At 41.8% G+C, this 17152-nt stretch overlaps 1 protein-coding gene across 6 annotated transcripts in view; it reads left to right on the top strand.

Annotated features, from left to right (window-relative positions):
* The first annotated feature begins 5774 nt into the window (after nucleotides 1-5774).
* The window catches only part of LOC132407438 (DENN domain-containing protein 1A-like), a 606259-nt gene continuing 594881 nt past the window's right edge, over nucleotides 5775-17152 (top strand). For 5 of the 6 annotated variants that reach the window (XM_059993934.1, XM_059993938.1, XM_059993937.1 and 2 more), the window contains exons 1-2: nucleotides 5775-5919; nucleotides 16612-16676. In XM_059993934.1, the coding sequence (XP_059849917.1) occupies nucleotides 5903-5919; nucleotides 16612-16676 (82 nt within the window). In that variant the 5' untranslated portion in view covers nucleotides 5775-5902. The remainder of the gene's footprint in view (nucleotides 5920-16611; nucleotides 16677-17152) is intronic. The other variant, XM_059993939.1, reaches the window with a different exon arrangement.

Here is a 17152-nt window from a genome sequence, read left to right on the forward strand (position 1 = left end):
TCGATATTTGCTATCCATTCATTCATTCATTCATCCATTTATTTATTTATTTATTTATTTATTTATTTACTTCTGTATTTGCACAGTTTGTTGTCTGTTGTACATTGGTTGTTTGTCCATCCTGTTGGGCGAGGTCTTCCATTGAGTCTATTGTTCCTTGTATTTACTGTGAATGTCCACAAGAAAATGAATTTCAAGGTAGTATATGGTGATATATATGTTCTTTGATAATAAATTTATTTTGTGCTTTAAAATGATCTTTGCGGAGGGGCATAAATACAATCTGATGGGACAGGAAACAGAACCTAGTACAGCAAGGGAACAGAACCTTCGAAAGCTGAAAGCTTTAAATAAATTTATTATCAAAGTGCATAGAGATCATTATGTACTACCTTGAGATTCATTTTCTTGCAGGCATTCACAGTAGAACAAAGAAAAGCAATAGAATCAATTTAAAAATACACACGAACTACGGACAAACAACCAATGTGCAAAAGAAGACAAAGTGTGCAGATACAGAAATCAGTAACAATAACAAAAGTGCCACAATGTCTATGCCAAACATAATGCTAAATTAAACTAATTTTCTTCAGCCTATACATGATCTCTGCATAAACATAGAGTCATAGAAAGGTACAGCACAGAACCACTTAAACTGCCTACTTTTTGGCCACATAAACACCATTATTGTATCTGCTTCCAGCAGCCCTTCCCCAAGCTCATTCCAGGCATCCACCGCTCTGTGTAAAAAAAAACTAACATCCCCCTGTACTTTCCTCCATCTTCTCTGAGATTCCAGTATTCCAATCTCTATCAAAATCTCCATTTCCATCAGGCATCCTCTTTAAACTCTCGCCCTCTCACAGTAAACATGTATTTGACATCTTTACCTCGGGAAAAGGATTATGACCGTCTACTTGAAGGAAGCATGGGAGGCTGTGGGGTGACCTTGTTTATTCATTTGCTATGTACCATGCTGTATGATGTCGGTGGTCATGATCGTTATGCATGATAACTCTTGGTCATTTTTTCTACAGAAGTGCTTTGCCATTGCCTTCTCTGGGCATTGTACTTACAAGATGGGTGACCCCCTAGCCATTATCAATACTCTGCAGGGATTGTCTTCCTGGCGTCAGTGGCCACGTAACCAGGACATGTGATATGCACCAACTGCTCATATGACCATCCACCACCTGCTCCCATGGCTTTATACGACCCTGATCAGTGGGAGTGGGGTGGGGAGCTAAGCAAGTGCTACACCTTGCCCAACACTAGTGGAGGGAAGGAGCACCTTACACCTCCTTTGGCAGAAACTTATCTTCACCCAGACGCCCACTCTGGGGAGGTACAGGAGCCTAAAGATTCGCATTCAGTGTTTTAGGAACAGCTTCTACCCTTCTGCCATTAGATTTCTGAATGGACAATGAACTATGAATGTTGCCACATTATTCCTCTTTCACTCTATTTATCTATCTACCTACATTTTTTTTTCTACACATCTATTGTAAATTATAGTAATCTTTCATGTCTTGCACCCTACTGTTGCTGCAAAACCACAAATTTCAGAACATACGTCAGTGACAATAAACCTGATTCTGACTGTGATATGTCATGGGAGCGAGATAGAGAATCAACACGACAGGAAACTGGAAGGTCAGGGCCACCCTGGCAGAGTGAACAGTCACACCACCTGTAAGAGGAGACCACAAAGTGGGTACTGAAGGCTGTGCCGTGATAAAACTTGAACTGGTTTTCTCTGTCAGTGGTTCTGTCATTTTCTGTTTCTTTTTATTTCAGGTTTCCAGCATCTGCAGTCTGTTTTTGTCCTCTCTTCAATAAAAAGAACCGGCTTGATCGGTGGAATGTGACACAGCACTCCCCGGGTATTTGCACTGAACCATGTAATTAAATAACTTGCCTGGAGTAACAGACAGCTTGAATTTGCCACAATTTTAAATGACACAGGTAGGAGCAAAAAGTTGCAAAGTGAAAGAGACAGACCTAACGAGAGGGCAAAACTATAAAAGACAGTGAAGAACTCTGGTGTTTGTCAGCTCAGGGCTAAACGTTTGGTTGGTAATGATGTGGTAGGAGGGGGGATTATGAGTGATAGTTTGGTTGTGGAGATTTGCTTGGACTGATTATCTGCTTTTAATATTTCCAACATTCTCTTCAGACCTCTTTAGGTTTGCTTAAACCCCTGTAGTCATTTTTTGAAAACTCTACCGCATTTTATTAGAATTAAAGAGATTTTACTCCTTATGTATGTGAAGGATGTAAGAAATAAAGCCAACTCCACTCACTCCATGTGAATGACTGATACTCTCCATGAAGTGTCAGTCAGTGGAACTAGGATTGGTTTATTAGTGTCACATGTGGCCTCAATGCTATAACAGCTCGGGCGTTCCAGAGTTTGGAGTTAAATTCTGCTGCCATTCTGTAAGGAGTCTCCATTCATCCTTCCTGTGGAATTGATGGATTTTCTCTGGGTCCTCCCAGAGTCCAAAGAGATATTGGGTAGGTTAATTGGTCATTGTAAACGGTCCTGTGATCTAGTTAGGATTAATTGGGTTTGTTGGGGTGGCGTTGCTGTAAGTGCTAGAAGGGCCTACCCTGCACTGTATTGCCAAGTAAATAAAAATGTTGGGAGATGCAGTGTAAAGCTTCTGTTTGCATGCCTTCCCGACGTATAATTCCAATCTCAAAAACAAGGTAATGGCAAGCAAAACAAAATGCAGCGAGATTCAATAAGGTTGAAAGAGTGCATGCAGTTAGCGTGATGCTATTACAGCTCTGGGCATTGAGGTTTGGAGTTGAATTCCTGTGCCGGCTTTAAGGAGTTTGTACGTTCTCCCCGTGACTGTGTGGGTTTCCTCCGGGTGCTCCAGTTTCCTCTCACATTCCAAAGAACTACCAGTTAGTAGGTAATTGGCCATTGTCCTGTGATTAGGGTCGGGTTAAATGGTTGAGTTGCTGGGTGGCATTACTCGTTGGACCGGAAAGGTCTGCCTGTCCTCTACTGTATCTCTAAAATTCACTAGGATGTTGCCTAGACTTGAAGACTTGAGTTATAGGGAAAAGCTGAATAGGTTAGGACTTTATTCCCTTGAGCGTAGAAAAATGAGGTGAAATTTGACATGTATATAAAATTATGAGGGGTATAGATAGGGTAAATGCAAGCTGGGTGTTTCCACTATGGTTGGGTGAGACCAGAACTAGAGGTCATGGATTAAGGATGAAAGGTGAAATGTTTAAGAGGGGAACTTCTGCACTTGGAGGGTGGTGAGAGTATGGAACGAGCTGCCATCAGAAGTTGTGGACATGGGCTTGATTTCAACATTTAAGAGGAATTTTGGTAGGTACATGGTTGGAAAGGGTATGGAGGGCTGTGGTCCAGGTGCAGGCTGATGGAACAAGGGGAGATTAACAGTTCAGCATGGACTAGACAGGCCAAAGAACCCGTTTCTGTGCTGTTGTGCACTATGACTCCAAAATGGTGTTTAAGAATGCAGAATTAGAATGTTATAGTTCTATTGGATACTTTTCATTCTGTCACCCTGTGACCTTCCAACCTTCTCCAAATATTTGTTATTTTTTAATCTTTAATTATAAAAGTTTATTTGCATAGTCTGATTGCGATTGCTGCATATTTCCAATATCTTCTGTTCCGGTTTTCAATCTTCAGCATTAATAAGTTTATTTCTTTTCAGATTACTGGAATTGCAATGTCTGTGAAAACAATTTGCGTTTACTGTTTGTGAATACGACTGTAATCCTCAAAGAGACTAAGTACATTATTGCTGTGTATTTAGTTTCTATCAGAAGCAAAGAGCCAAACCAAATGAGAATTCAAATGCATGTAGAAGAGTGTGAAGTAAGAAAAACCGGGGAAAATACAAAATTCTTGTATTAAAATGACTGTAGAAGTGGTAGAGGCAGGTTTGATTTTGTCATTAAAAAAATTGGCTAGGTATATGGACAGGAAAGGAATGGAGGGTTATGAGCTGAGTGCGGGTTGGTGGGACTAGGTGAGAGTAAGCGTTCGGCATGGACTAGAAGGGCCGAGATGGCCTGTTTCCATGCTGTAATTGTTATATGGTTATATGTGGTGTCGTTTGACATAGGCGATCATGGTCCATACCACTCTCTGAGTAAAGAAGTTCCCTCTCGTATTACCCCTAAACTTTTGCCCCTTAACTCTCAACTCATGTCCTCCTGTTTGAATCTCCCCTACTCTCAATGGAAAAAGCCTATCCACCTCAACTCTATCTATCCCCCTCATAATTTTAAATACCTCTAATCAAGTCCCCCCCTCAACCTTCTATGCTCCAAAGAATAAAGACCTAACTTGTTCAACCTTTCTCTGTAACTTAGGTGCTGAAACCCAGGTAACATTCTAGTAAATCTCCTCTGTACTCTCTCTAATTTGATGACATCTTTCCTATACTTTGGCGACCAGAACTGTACACAATTACAGATATAACGAATGAACGAACCCTATCTATGCCTCTCATAATTTATAAACTTATATCACGAGGCAATAGAATGACAGAAGAGTGAGAAATATTGATTGATGACTTGATCAAGTATGATGTACACAGATTCACATTCAGACTCAGATCCCTCGAATCATACAGTGAAATGCGTCATTTGCGTTAATAACCAACACACACAAGGATGTGCTGGAGGCATGCCCTCATGTTTGGCAGAACAACAGAGTCAACAAGATGACCAACCAAACGCCAAATGCAAAACCAGCTCATTTCCCACAGACAGCCCCTCCAACCTCAGGCAAATTGACCACTATTTCCTTTACTATGACGCCTTCACTTCCAAAGCAAATGCAGGCCGGGTGTCCCGGCCTTCTCGTGCATTAAGATGTTGGCAAGTCTTTCTCCTTTTTCCATGCGATAACCCACATGGCACGATTTCCTCTGACATCCACAGCTCCTCAGCAGTCCGCCTGGGTAACGATAATTTGGTTCATTATTGTCGCACCTACCGGACTTGTCTTACATACTATCCATACGGAGTCACTCACCTCATTCCCGAGTGGTAATCATCATCCCGGCATCGAGCGTGTCAAACATCCATACTACCCTTTACAACAGTGCATTGAGGTAGTTCAGGGTAAAAACGGTAACAGAATGCAGAACAAAGTGCTCCGGTTACAGGTTAACTGCAGGGTGGGAGGTTTCACTTGGCTTCCTGCACTCATCGAGGTAGACTGTGAGGCCAGGAGTCATGCTGTTGTACCATGCCAACCACTCGAGTTAATAACAGCGGGGTAGACGTTGTCCTTGCGCCGGGCGGCAGTGCTTTCAGGTTTTTGTGTATTCTCTTCGATGGAAGATGGGGAAAAGGGAGGGCGTCTGGAATGGAAGGGGGTCTTTGATTATGGGCAGAGCATTCCAAAGTTTTATTGCCCTTTGGGTGTAGAAATTTCTTCTTCTCACCTGAGTGCGTGATCCCATGTTTTAGAACTATCCTCCCTGCATCGAATATGTCAAAGCCCCTCTGTGATATCCTGTAAGGGACTGTGGTAACGCGAAATCTCTAATTCTTTCAGCAGGGTCACTTTTGCCGAAGTGGTCAGCGACATTTCTGTGAAAAAAAGTTGACAAAGTCTGGTTGATGGACAGGTAGAGTGGGCTGCCGAAGGAGTGAAGGACGCCGGGAGTTATAGTTTTAGTGTGACGCCAGGTCGGTAGGAGGGGCGGCAACGGCAGGCATTGGACTACAGGACCCAGCAGACACCACGGCGAGCCGTCTGCCGGTACCTTCGATGCCCAGCGACTATGTCGTCCCCTGGTTTCGCGTAACGGCTGCGGAGGGAAGGGCTTAGCGGTATTGCTTCTCCCCTGGCAGAAGCGACGACAGCGCGGCACAGTAGCCACCAGCAATGGGGTCCAGGATCAGGTGAGTTTAATTTCGCTGCTTCTCTGTTTTCCCGGCGGTTCCCGGGCTTGGTGTTGCGGGGGAGAGCGCCAGGCCCTGGTATCCCCGAGCTCGCCTACACACTGGCCCCAGCGCACGGTGCCTCTTAGGCCGAACCTGACGGGCCCCGCGTGGTGCTGAATCGGGACGCGGGCAGGGGGTGGGGAATTGCTCTGTCTGCAGGTAGAAAATAAATGGACGGGGGCGTGGTGGGTGAGGCAAATTTGGAGGTGGATCTGTCAGCAGGCGGGCTGTCATTTCATTCACTAAACACCAGTTTACAGAGTGAAAGCTGCCGTGGTTTATACTTTCTCCTCTGGGTAAACGGGCGAGGCTCCGCTGCAGTGGAAGTACCCAGGTTGTCTCTTTTGAGCTGGAGTGAGGGAGCGCCGCGCTGAGATGGTGCATTGGACGGAGCGCCGCCCGGCCAGAGGGTAGCGCTGAGACTCCTGTACCTTCTGATGGTAGTAGTGAGATAGGAGCATATTCCAGATGGTGAGGATCCTTGCTGATAGATTCTGCCTTCTTAAAATGTCCTTGATTGTACCCGTGATGGATCTGGCTGAGTCTTACAACCCTGTGCAGCCTCTTGCAATCCTGTGTATGAAAGAAAGACTTTAGCAAACTGTGACGCAACTAGTCAGAATGCCCTCCAAATGTTGTGAGAGGGAGAATGGTGAGTAGCTCACCAACAGCTGTTTAAAGCTGAAAACAGTTCTATTGTCTCTATTAAAATGATCCCCGTGAGAATGTTCACACAAGTGGTTTGCTCTTGTAAAACCATTCAGGGCACAGACATAGTTGTAAAGCACAATAAAAGGTCTTCAGCCCTTACGTGGCCCTGGTGATGGAGATGTGTATTCAGTTGGGTTGAAAAATCTTCCATTGTATTTTTCTATCTCCCTTGTTTATGAAGTTCTTAAAATTGGTCTACCTTGAAATTGTTTCAGAGTACTGATCATCTAGATTTTCACTTAGCAAAGGAGGTGGTTATCGACTTCAGGAGAACTTAAACCAGTCACACCCTTCTTTATGTCTGCTCAGCAGTTTCAGACTCCTTGGAATGCATATCTTGCACAACCTTTCATGATCCCCGAACTCATCCAACACAATCACCAGTGGAGGCTGAAGAGAGCTGAACTATGCACATCTATGCTCATAGTTTTCTAGAGATGTGCAGTAGAGAGCATCCTAACATGCTGCATCACTGCAGGTCACTATGATGGACAGGTAGGCTCACTAACACCAGCCTACCTGCCTATGAAGGACATGTATACAGAAGGGTGCCAGAAAAGGGCCAGTAATATCATGAAGGATCCCACCCACCCTGCTCATGGACTGTTTGTCCCACTCCTATCAGGGAGGAGACTATGTAGCATCCAGGCCAGGACCACTAGACTCAAAAACAATTACTTTTCCCAAGCAGTAAGGCTGATCAACACCTCCACCCACTAATACACCCCACACATCCCCAACCACCACTATTGTATTATTTCCTGTCGAGTAACTCTTTATGGACATACAATCAACCTATGTATATAAGACCATAGGACATTGCTATCTTAAGTATTTATATTAATTGTGTTCTTTATTTTAGTGCATTTTTTGTGCTACATTGGATTTGGAGTTAATTTCTTTTTCATTCTCCTTTACACTTGTGTACTAGAAATGAAATTGAGCCGTCTTGGATCAACATGAGCTTCCCTTTAGGATTCACAAGCATACAGACTTAAAGCATTTTAAGTTTGTATGGTGACGAATAAACAGTCAACGTTCTGGGCCAAAACCCTTCATTAGGAGCCAACCACAGCCTGAAACATGAACTGTTTATTCCTTTTCATAGATGCTGCCTGACCTTTTGAGTACTTTTAGCACTTAGTGCATGTGTGTGTGTGTTTTAAATGGAAAGAGAAACACCACATTTTGCATAACTGCTTTTCGATGCTAAAACAACCAAGACTACTAACATAAAAATGGTGGAGGAACTCAGCAGGTCAGGCAGCAATTATGAAGGGAAATGAACAATTGAAACTGTGGAGAGTTGTGGACACAGCTCAGTCTATACGTCCTGTTGCCTCAATAAGCGTCCAACATAATCACAGTCTCCACCCTCCCTGGGCATTCATTCTTCTCCCCCTCCCGTTGGACAGAAGATACAAAAGCATACTTATTGTCAGGCTGAAGCCCAGCTTCTATCAAACTGTTATAAGACTTGAAGGATAAGAGAGATTCTTGATCTTACAATTCACCTCATAGCTTATTGCCTGTCTCCATAACTGTTTCATTTTATTCTGTACAATTACATTCTGTATTTGTACTACCTCATTATACTGATATGATGATTGATCTATATGGACGCCTTTCACTGTACCTCTGTTTGAGTGACAAGAAAAGATCAATTTACTATCTGGTTGAGGGTGTTAGGGATCACAGAAGAGGAAAGACTAAGTATTGGTGTTTTATTGCATCTTTGGCCTTAGTGCTGTTGATTATTTGTGTGACACAGTGCTCCTAGAGAGAGCATCAGTTTTGTATTTTGGAGCTTGCATTAATTATTACCGTAGTATTATGATCAATTTATCTGTGGCTCATTGTCATGTTTGAATTATATTTATAATTAATGGTTCAAAGGAGGAGCTACAGGGTGCAACTTTAAAACAATAATTTAGGCTAACAACTAATTATCTGTAATTTAAACGACAATTAAATGTTCATCTTTATGCAAAGTGCTGTATTTAATTTTTCCGATACAGCAAAGCAGAGGTGAAGCTTCATTAAATCCCAGCAAGTCATTTGTTATGTCCTTATCGAGAAATATTTTATTGTGCAGGGACTCATTTGTTAATCAAATGATTGTTGTTATTGATATAATAATCTGGAAGTAAAAATTCTGGAGAAGTGCCTTGAGACACTAAATTTGAAAGTTGGTGCATGCTTGGTCAGGGATTTCTAGTCAAGGAGGTGCCAGTGAACAATGATTCCTCAGGCAACATCTTTCAGTTTGCAAATCCCTCTAATATTTTCACTTTTTCTATGCCTTCTGCTTGTTCTTTTTTTCTTGTTCGTGTTATGGAGACTGTTGGACCCTGTGAAGTTCAGTTTGGAACTTGATGGAAGGTTCCAACGCTATGCTGTATGTGGAGATCAGAGATTGGGGGGGGGGGGCTGAGAAGGGCCAAGAACACAAGCCAATCTGTGGAAAAGATTAGAGATGCAGAGCTGGATCATGAACGACTTCACTTCAAACCATAAAGGAAGATTGAAGCATTGAGGTGAATGCAAAGGGGTCAGTGATAGCTCCCAACAGAGGCATTTGGACCTGGGCCATTGGTCAGCAGCGAGTTGAATGTGGAGGGGGTCAGCAGTGGCCCCCAACGGAGACAATCAGTAGCCGAATCGGTGCTTTAAGGCCCAGACTGGGAGTGTTCGGACCTGGGTCGGAGGTCACTCTTTACAGCAGGACTGAGCTTGTGTGGCTGCTCTCCTCATATACTGACAAAAAAGATGTTTCTGGTATTTTGAGATTTATGTGATCATTGGACTGTACTTTATATTGGCTTCCTTCAGTCTTTCTACGTTTTCTTTCTTGTGGGGGAGTTGGGGATTTTGATGTTACTGTCAGTGTTCTTTTCTACAGGTGAGGGGGTTGGGGATTATTATTGCTACACTTTTTTCTCTGCGAGTGGTGAGTGTTAATTTTGCTGTTTTGTTTCTGTGGGGGAGGAGGATTTGATGCTATTGTTGCTCTCTTTTTCCAGTGAGGGGATTGTGGGGTCTTTGGGTTTTGTTTCTTTTCCTTTTCAGCCAGAGGGAGGAGTTGATGTCTTTTCTTTCATCTGCTCCACGGTCTGTCTGTATTTTATGGCTATCTGGCGAAGACAAATATCAGAGTAGTATTACACATGCAAAATATTAGAGTGGTATTACACGTGCAAGATATCGGTGTAGTGCATACTCTTGCATACTTTGACAACAAAATGAACCTTTGAACCTGGAGACTTGTAGGATAGTTAAACAAAACTCTATTTGACTTGTTAACAACTTCAACACTCATCTGTGGAGCATGTGGACAGTAAAGTTATCTATACTCAGTCGCCACTTTGTTAGGTACTTCCTGTACTTAATAAAGTGGCCACTGAGTGTATGTCCATGGTCCTCTGCTGCTGTAACCCATCCACTCAAAGGTTTGATGTGTTTGTGTTCCGAGATGCTCTTCTGCACACCAGACCTGTGTTTATTTGAGTTACTGTTGCCTTCCTGTCAGCTGGAACCAGTCTGGCCATTCTTCTTTAAGCTCACCATTTAACAAGGTGTTTTCATCCACGTAATTGCTGCTTACTGGATGACTTTTGTTAATTTGTACCATTTTTGGGTGCTGTGCGGCAGTTAGTGCAATGCCAATACAGCTCAGGGTGTTCCTGAATTTGGAGTTCAATTCTGGCACCACAGAGAAGGGAGTCTCTGCACGTCCTCCCCGTGGAATGCATGGCTCTGCCATGGGTGCTCCAGTTCCCTACCACAGTCCAAAAATGTTCTGGGTAGTTTAATTGGTCATTGTAAACTGTCCTGTTAAGGTGAATTTGTGTTTTCAGGTGCTACGGGGGTAGCATGGCTTGAAGGACAGGAAGGGCCTACTCTGCACTGTATCGCTAAATAAAAATAAGATAACCTGTCGAGATTATGCATGAAAATCCCAGAAGATCAGTGGCTTCTGAAATGCTCGAACTACCTCAATCACTCCATGGTCAAAGTCACTCAGATCACATTTCTTCCCAAGATGTTTGGTCTGAACAACAACTGAACCTCTTGACCATGAATGCATGTTTTTATGCATTGAGTTGCTGCACATGATGGCCAGTCAGATATTTGTTTTAATGAGCAGGTGTACCTATTAAAGTGGCTACAGTGTGTATTGGAGGTTACTGTTTACCGACTATAGCTCTACTTTCAATACTATAATTCTAAGCAAACTTGTCACTAAACTGAGACCTGACAACACCCTCCCTCTGCAACTGTATCCTTGACTTCCTGACCAGCAAACCACAGTCCATCAAGATAGGCAACAACGTGATTATTCTGAACACTAGTGCGTTGTCAGCCTCCTCCTTCACTCCCTGTGCACTCATGACCAGATTCTGCTCTAACTCCATCTCAAAGTTGTTACCACTGAGCTGGGCTTTGTCTCAATGAGTTGGAATAAAGGAAGGAGATAGAGAACTTAGTAACATTAGGCCTGATGAAGGGTCTTGGCCTGAAACATCGACTGTTTACTCTTTTCCATAGATGCTGCCTGACCTGTTGAGTTCCTCCAGCATTTTGTGTGTGTTGCTTAGTAACATAGTTATAAGATGAATTCACAGTCTGACTTCTTATGATCTTGCACCTTATTGTCTACCTGCACTGTACTTTCTCTGCAGCTGTCACACTTCTATTCTGCATTCTGTTATTATTTTACTTTGTACTACCTCAATGCACTGTGTAATGAATTATCTATATGAACAGTACAGAAGACAAGCTTTTTACTGGATTTCAGTATACGTGGCAATAATATTCCAATTCCTTCCCATCCTTCACCTGCTGTATGACAAGGGCTATAGTTTTGTATTTGTAAAATATTTTTTGGTATAATTTAATGTTTAAGATAAGACAATCCATTATTGTCTAGGATCAAGTTTATTCACTATGTACATTTACATGTATTGGGAATTTGCTGTAGTGTGTTGTCATGACATGCAACGAAAACAGCACTTAATTATGCAGAATATTAGCCTAATGGTTAGCACGATGCTGTTACAGCTTCAGAGTTCAATTCTAGTATCTGTAAGGAGGTTGTACCTTCTCCCCTCTGAGCAAGCGAGTTTCCTCTGGGTTCTCCAGGTTTCTTCCACAAGACATACTGGTTAGTTGGTTAATTGGTCATTAAAAATCATCCGGTGATGGGTTACCTAAATAGGGGGATTGCTGTTCATCATGGCTTGTTGGGCCGGTAGAGCCTGTTCCATGCTGTATCTCTAAATAATATAATTATATAAAAATAAGTTAGAAGCGGAATACAATGTACGTAAATAAATAAATATGAGCATGTATTTATAATGTGAACAGCATTATAAAAAGTGGTTTAAAGTGTTTATAGTGCAGTGATAGGGGTAATAGAAGGGTTGGGGTAGGCTAACTAGAATGGTTGATCAGATTAACTGCCTGCGGGAGGGAACTTTTAAGAATGGCGTGAGGTTTTTGTTTTAATAGCCCAATAACACATTCCAGGAGGTTGCCTGCGCGTGTCCAGTTTCTAGTGTTGCATATTTATAAAAGATTGGGTGTGATTGAAATTCTGATATTGCTTACTTTGTAGAAAGTTACCTCTATAATTTGGATCTCTTTCTGTCAAATCTTTCTGACAGATGATGCCAAGCATTTCAGAGCAAAGAAAGATTATCATTTATTGTAGATCTTAATAGATGCAAGCAACTGTCACTGAAGTTGTTTTGAAGTATAAATTTAGATCTTGTATATTTTGTCACAAGCAGCTCTGGCAGTTGAACAACTGATTTTTTTCCTGGTATTTTATTTAGAACTGAACATTTGTTATTCAAATTCCGGGTATTTACAAGTTAGCACGCTCTTTCCTGGAATGGACGATCCTGCAAAATGTAGTGTATACAACCCAGTCCACCATGGGTAAAGCCCTGCCCAACGTTCACATTTACATGGAGTGCAGTTGCCGGAAAACAGCATCCATCATTAAGGACCCCTATCACCCAAGCTGTGCTCTGTTCTCATTGCTGCCATCAGGAAGAAAGTACAGGAACCTCAGGACCCTCAACACCATGTTCAGGAACAGTTATTAATCTTTAACCATCAGGCTCTTGGACCAGAGGGAATAACTTCACTCAACCTCACTCTCTAAACACTGAACTGTTCCCACAGCCTATAGACATACTTTCAAGGATTCTTCATCTCACGTTCTTGATATTTATTGCTTATTTATTTATTATTTTTTTTCTTTTGTATTTGCAGTCTGTTGTTTGTCCGTCCTGTGTTTGGTCTGGTTTTTCATTGATTTTATTTTGTTTCTTGGATTTACTGTTTATGACCACAAGAAAACTAATCTCAAAGTTGTATATAGTGACATAGAAACAGAGAGGGAAAACCTACAGCATAATACAGGCCCTTCGGCCCACAATGCTGTGCCGAACATATACTTACTTTTGAAATTACCTAGGGTTACCCAAAGCCCTCTATTTTACTCAGATCCACGTACCAATCCAGGGGTCTCTTAAAAGACCCTATCGTATCCACCTTCATCACCGTTGCGGCATATTTTGTGGGTGGTGGATTGGAGATGCATGGCTATCAAAGAAGGTGTAAGGCGCTCCTTCCCTCTTGCCTGCAGGTCACCCTTGGGCAGGGTGTAGCACCTGTTTAGCACCTCGATCAGTGTCATGGGAGCAGGAGGTGGATGGTCAGATCACAAGTGCTGGTTGTGCAACTACTGACACCAGGCAGACAATCTGAAGAGTGTAGATAATGGCTGGGTCACCCGTTTTGTAAAGACACTGTCCGGAAAAAGACAGTGGCGAATCAGTTCTGTAGAAAAATTTGCTAAGAACAATTATAGTCCTGCATAAGACCATGATCACCTGCATTAATATGACACTGTATGTAATGATGATGACATGTACTTTGAGAATATATTTACTTTGAACTTTGAAATCTTGCTGTTGCTGATTTGAGCAGCATTGTTGCAAACATTGAGACATGAGACTGCAGATGCTAGAATCTGGAGCAACAAATAATCTGCTGGAAGAACTCAAAGTCCAAAATTCAAAGTACATAAATGTCATCATTTACAACACTGAGGTTCATTTTCTTGCGGCCAGTCACAGTGAGTACAAAGAAGTGCAATAGGATCAATGAAAAACCATAGACAACCACAAACAACCAATGAACGAAAGACAACAAACTCTGCAAATACAGGGATGCCGGAAAGTTTGTGAACCCTGTAGAATTTTCTGTTTTTGCATAAAAGTGACCTAAAATGTGATCAGGTCTTCATGCAGGTCCTAAAACAAGATACAGAGAACCCAATTAAATAAATAACACAAAAAGCATTATCAGAATCAGGTTTATTGTCACTGGCATGTGATGTGAAATTTTTTAACTTAGCAGCAGCAGATCAATGCAATACATAATCTAGCAGAGAAAAAAAATAAACAGTTTGATGCACCATCAATAACTCTCGGAGATGGGAGGCAAAAGATAGGCTTTTATTAGCTGCAAACGTGACCACGACATCTTGGAGAATGAAGGGGGAGCAGGGCCTCCAATCGCCTTTATACAGGGGTCTGTGGGAGGAGCCACAGGAACAGTCAGCAGAGGGGCGTGTCCAGACAGGTATATGCATAGTTTACCACACAGTTAAATTAATTATGTATAGTGATTAGATTAAAAAATGTGCAAAAACAGAAATACTCTGTATTTTTAAAAAAAAGTGAGGTAGTATCCAAAGATTCAATGTCCGGTTAGGAATCGAATGGCGGAGGGAAAGAAGCTGTTCCTGAATTGCTGAGTGTGTGCCTTCAGGGTTCTGTACTTCCTACCTGATGGTAACAGTGAGAAAAGGGCATGCCCTGGGTGCTGGAGGTCCTTAATAATGGATGCTGCCTTCCTGAGACACCGCTCCCTGAAGATGTCCTGGGTACTTTGAAGGCTAGTACCCAAGATGGAGCTGACCAGATTTACAACTTTCTGCAGCTTCTTTCGGTCCTGTGCAGTAGCCCCTCCATACCAAACAGTGATGCAGCCCGTCCGAATGCTCTGCACAGTACAACTATAGAAGTTTTTGAGTGTATTTGTTGACATGCCAAATCTCTTCAAACCCCTAATGAAGTATCGCCGTTGTCTTGCCTTCTTCTTAACTACATCGATATGTTGGGACCAGGTTAGATCCTCGGAAATCTTGACACCCATGAACTTGAAGCTGCTCACTCTCTCCACTTCTGATCCCTCTATGAGGAATTTTATGTGTTTCTTCATGTTATCCTTCCTGAATTCCACAATCAGTTTTTTCATTTTACTGACAGTGAGTGCCAGGTTGTTGCTGCGGCAGCACTCCACTAGTTAGCATTTCTCACTCATGTACGCCCTCTCGTCACCACCTGAGATTCTACCAACAATGATTGCATCATCAGCAAATTTATAGATGGTATTTGAGCTATGCCTAGCCACACAGTCATGTGTATATAAAGAGTAGAGCAGTGGGCTAAGCTTACACCCCTGAGGTGCGCCATTGTTGATCATCAGCGAGGAGGATATGTTATCATGAAATCAATTATTTGATTTCTTAGCATTGGTAACATTCCCTGTACTGAATCTGGCTTTTGGATTTGGTCTGTGGAAGGGAGACAATAAGGCAGTGTCTCACAGTGACTCGTGTCAATGTGTGTAATGAAATTGAGACAGGATTGTTGTGCTTGACCATGTTGTTAATTGTTCTGTTTTGCATGCAGTATAACATGAATATTTATTTATGAATCACTGCAATTTGCTTTCAGTTTCAGTTTCACTGAATGTTTAGATGTTAACGTGACACAGAAATCTGAATCAGTTACCGGATTGAAATTGTGATTAACGGCACTTAAATATATTTTGCTGTATCTTATGACATTGTATTATTTTTAATTCTTTTATATTAAAGAATTCACATTAAAATTAATGTAAAGAAATTTATGATAGAGCATTAATGCAATTCTGAATGACTCTTTACTGGATATGGTATTCACTTTGGTAAGGGTTTGAAATTTATGAAAATAGTTTCCCATAGCCATTGTGTTTTACTGCATTTAGAATATTATTACACAATGTTGTGTTGGCCTTTTAACTTACTATAACATCAATCCAAACCTCTCCTCTTACATAGCTCTCAATTGTTCTGACATCTAAGGGTTTCTTAAATGTCCTTAATATATCTGCATCTGCCACCACCTCTGGTGGGAGGCTCCACATACTCACCGCTATATGTGTAAAAAAACACACTTGCCTCTGACATCTTCTCATTCTTTTGATGTTACTCTACTTTAAAAGTATGGTGGTATTTGCTTAGTACTGCAGACCTGTAGGGCCAGGATCCCATGGGATGCCACGGTAATGTAGCAATTAGCGTGATGTTATTACAGCTCAAGGCATTAAAGTTTGGAGTTCAATCTCGGCATCCTCTGTAGGGAGTCTCTGTATGTCCTCCCTGTGGAATGCAGGGTTTTCTCCAGGTCCTCTGGTTTCCTCCCACAGTCCAAAGACATACCGGGTTAGATAATTGATTATTGTAAATTGTTGTGGGATTACGTTAGGGTGAAATTGGGTTTGTTGAGGGTTGTTGGGCAGTGCTCCTCAAAGATAACATAAAAATAATTCTCAATAGACTCTTGGCAAAAAACTCAAAGTTTGAAAATATTTCCAAGTGGGGGCTGAGTTGCAAGTAATTGTATTAAAGGTATAATGTAGTTATCTTAATTGAGAAATGGCATCTTGATCAATGTGTTAAGAGGGACCAGGCTGTGATGGTGTGCTGAAGCCTGTTTCATTTTAAGGACAGTTGCAGCTAATTGTGGGGTGTTACAAAACTACTATTTTTCTGCTTGACCAAAACTGAAAACATTTCTTTCTTTACTGTTGCAGGAAATATCCAGCGACGACTTTTGAAGTGTATGCGGAAGTTACACGGCCCGAGACTGGTGGTTCAGGTAGTGTTAACTTTAATAATTTTACAATTGCGTTTTATTAGAGAGTAGTATTGAGAATGAAGTTGCTCAGGATTTGAAGTTGTGCAGCAGTTCACGTGAACTTGCAACGTTTTATGTCCAAATTTTGTCAGATATCAACTGCATAATTGAACGGCTCGATATTAAAAATAACCCTGAGGCTAATACTTATTCTCCCTCCAGCTATCTAGCAGGTTTCCAGCTTGTGTTCACAATGCTGAAGCCATTTCAGCTGGGATAATCGTTATCCCCTGAGTAGTGTGCATACTTATCATCTTCCCATTGCTTTACTTGAAATGATGCTAATGTTAAACCCTGGACAATGGAAACGACCTCTTGTCATCTCACCGTGGAATCTGATGTACGCAGGGAAAGAGAACAAAAGAAGGGAAGTGCCACTGTGCAAGTCATGTAAAGTCCCCTTTCTGTTGCCTATATATTTTTCTGGTAATTAATTG

The sequence above is a fragment of the Hypanus sabinus genome, chromosome 18 (genome assembly GCF_030144855.1).
Source record: "Hypanus sabinus isolate sHypSab1 chromosome 18, sHypSab1.hap1, whole genome shotgun sequence".
NCBI classification, from domain to species: domain Eukaryota; kingdom Metazoa; phylum Chordata; class Chondrichthyes; order Myliobatiformes; family Dasyatidae; genus Hypanus; species Hypanus sabinus.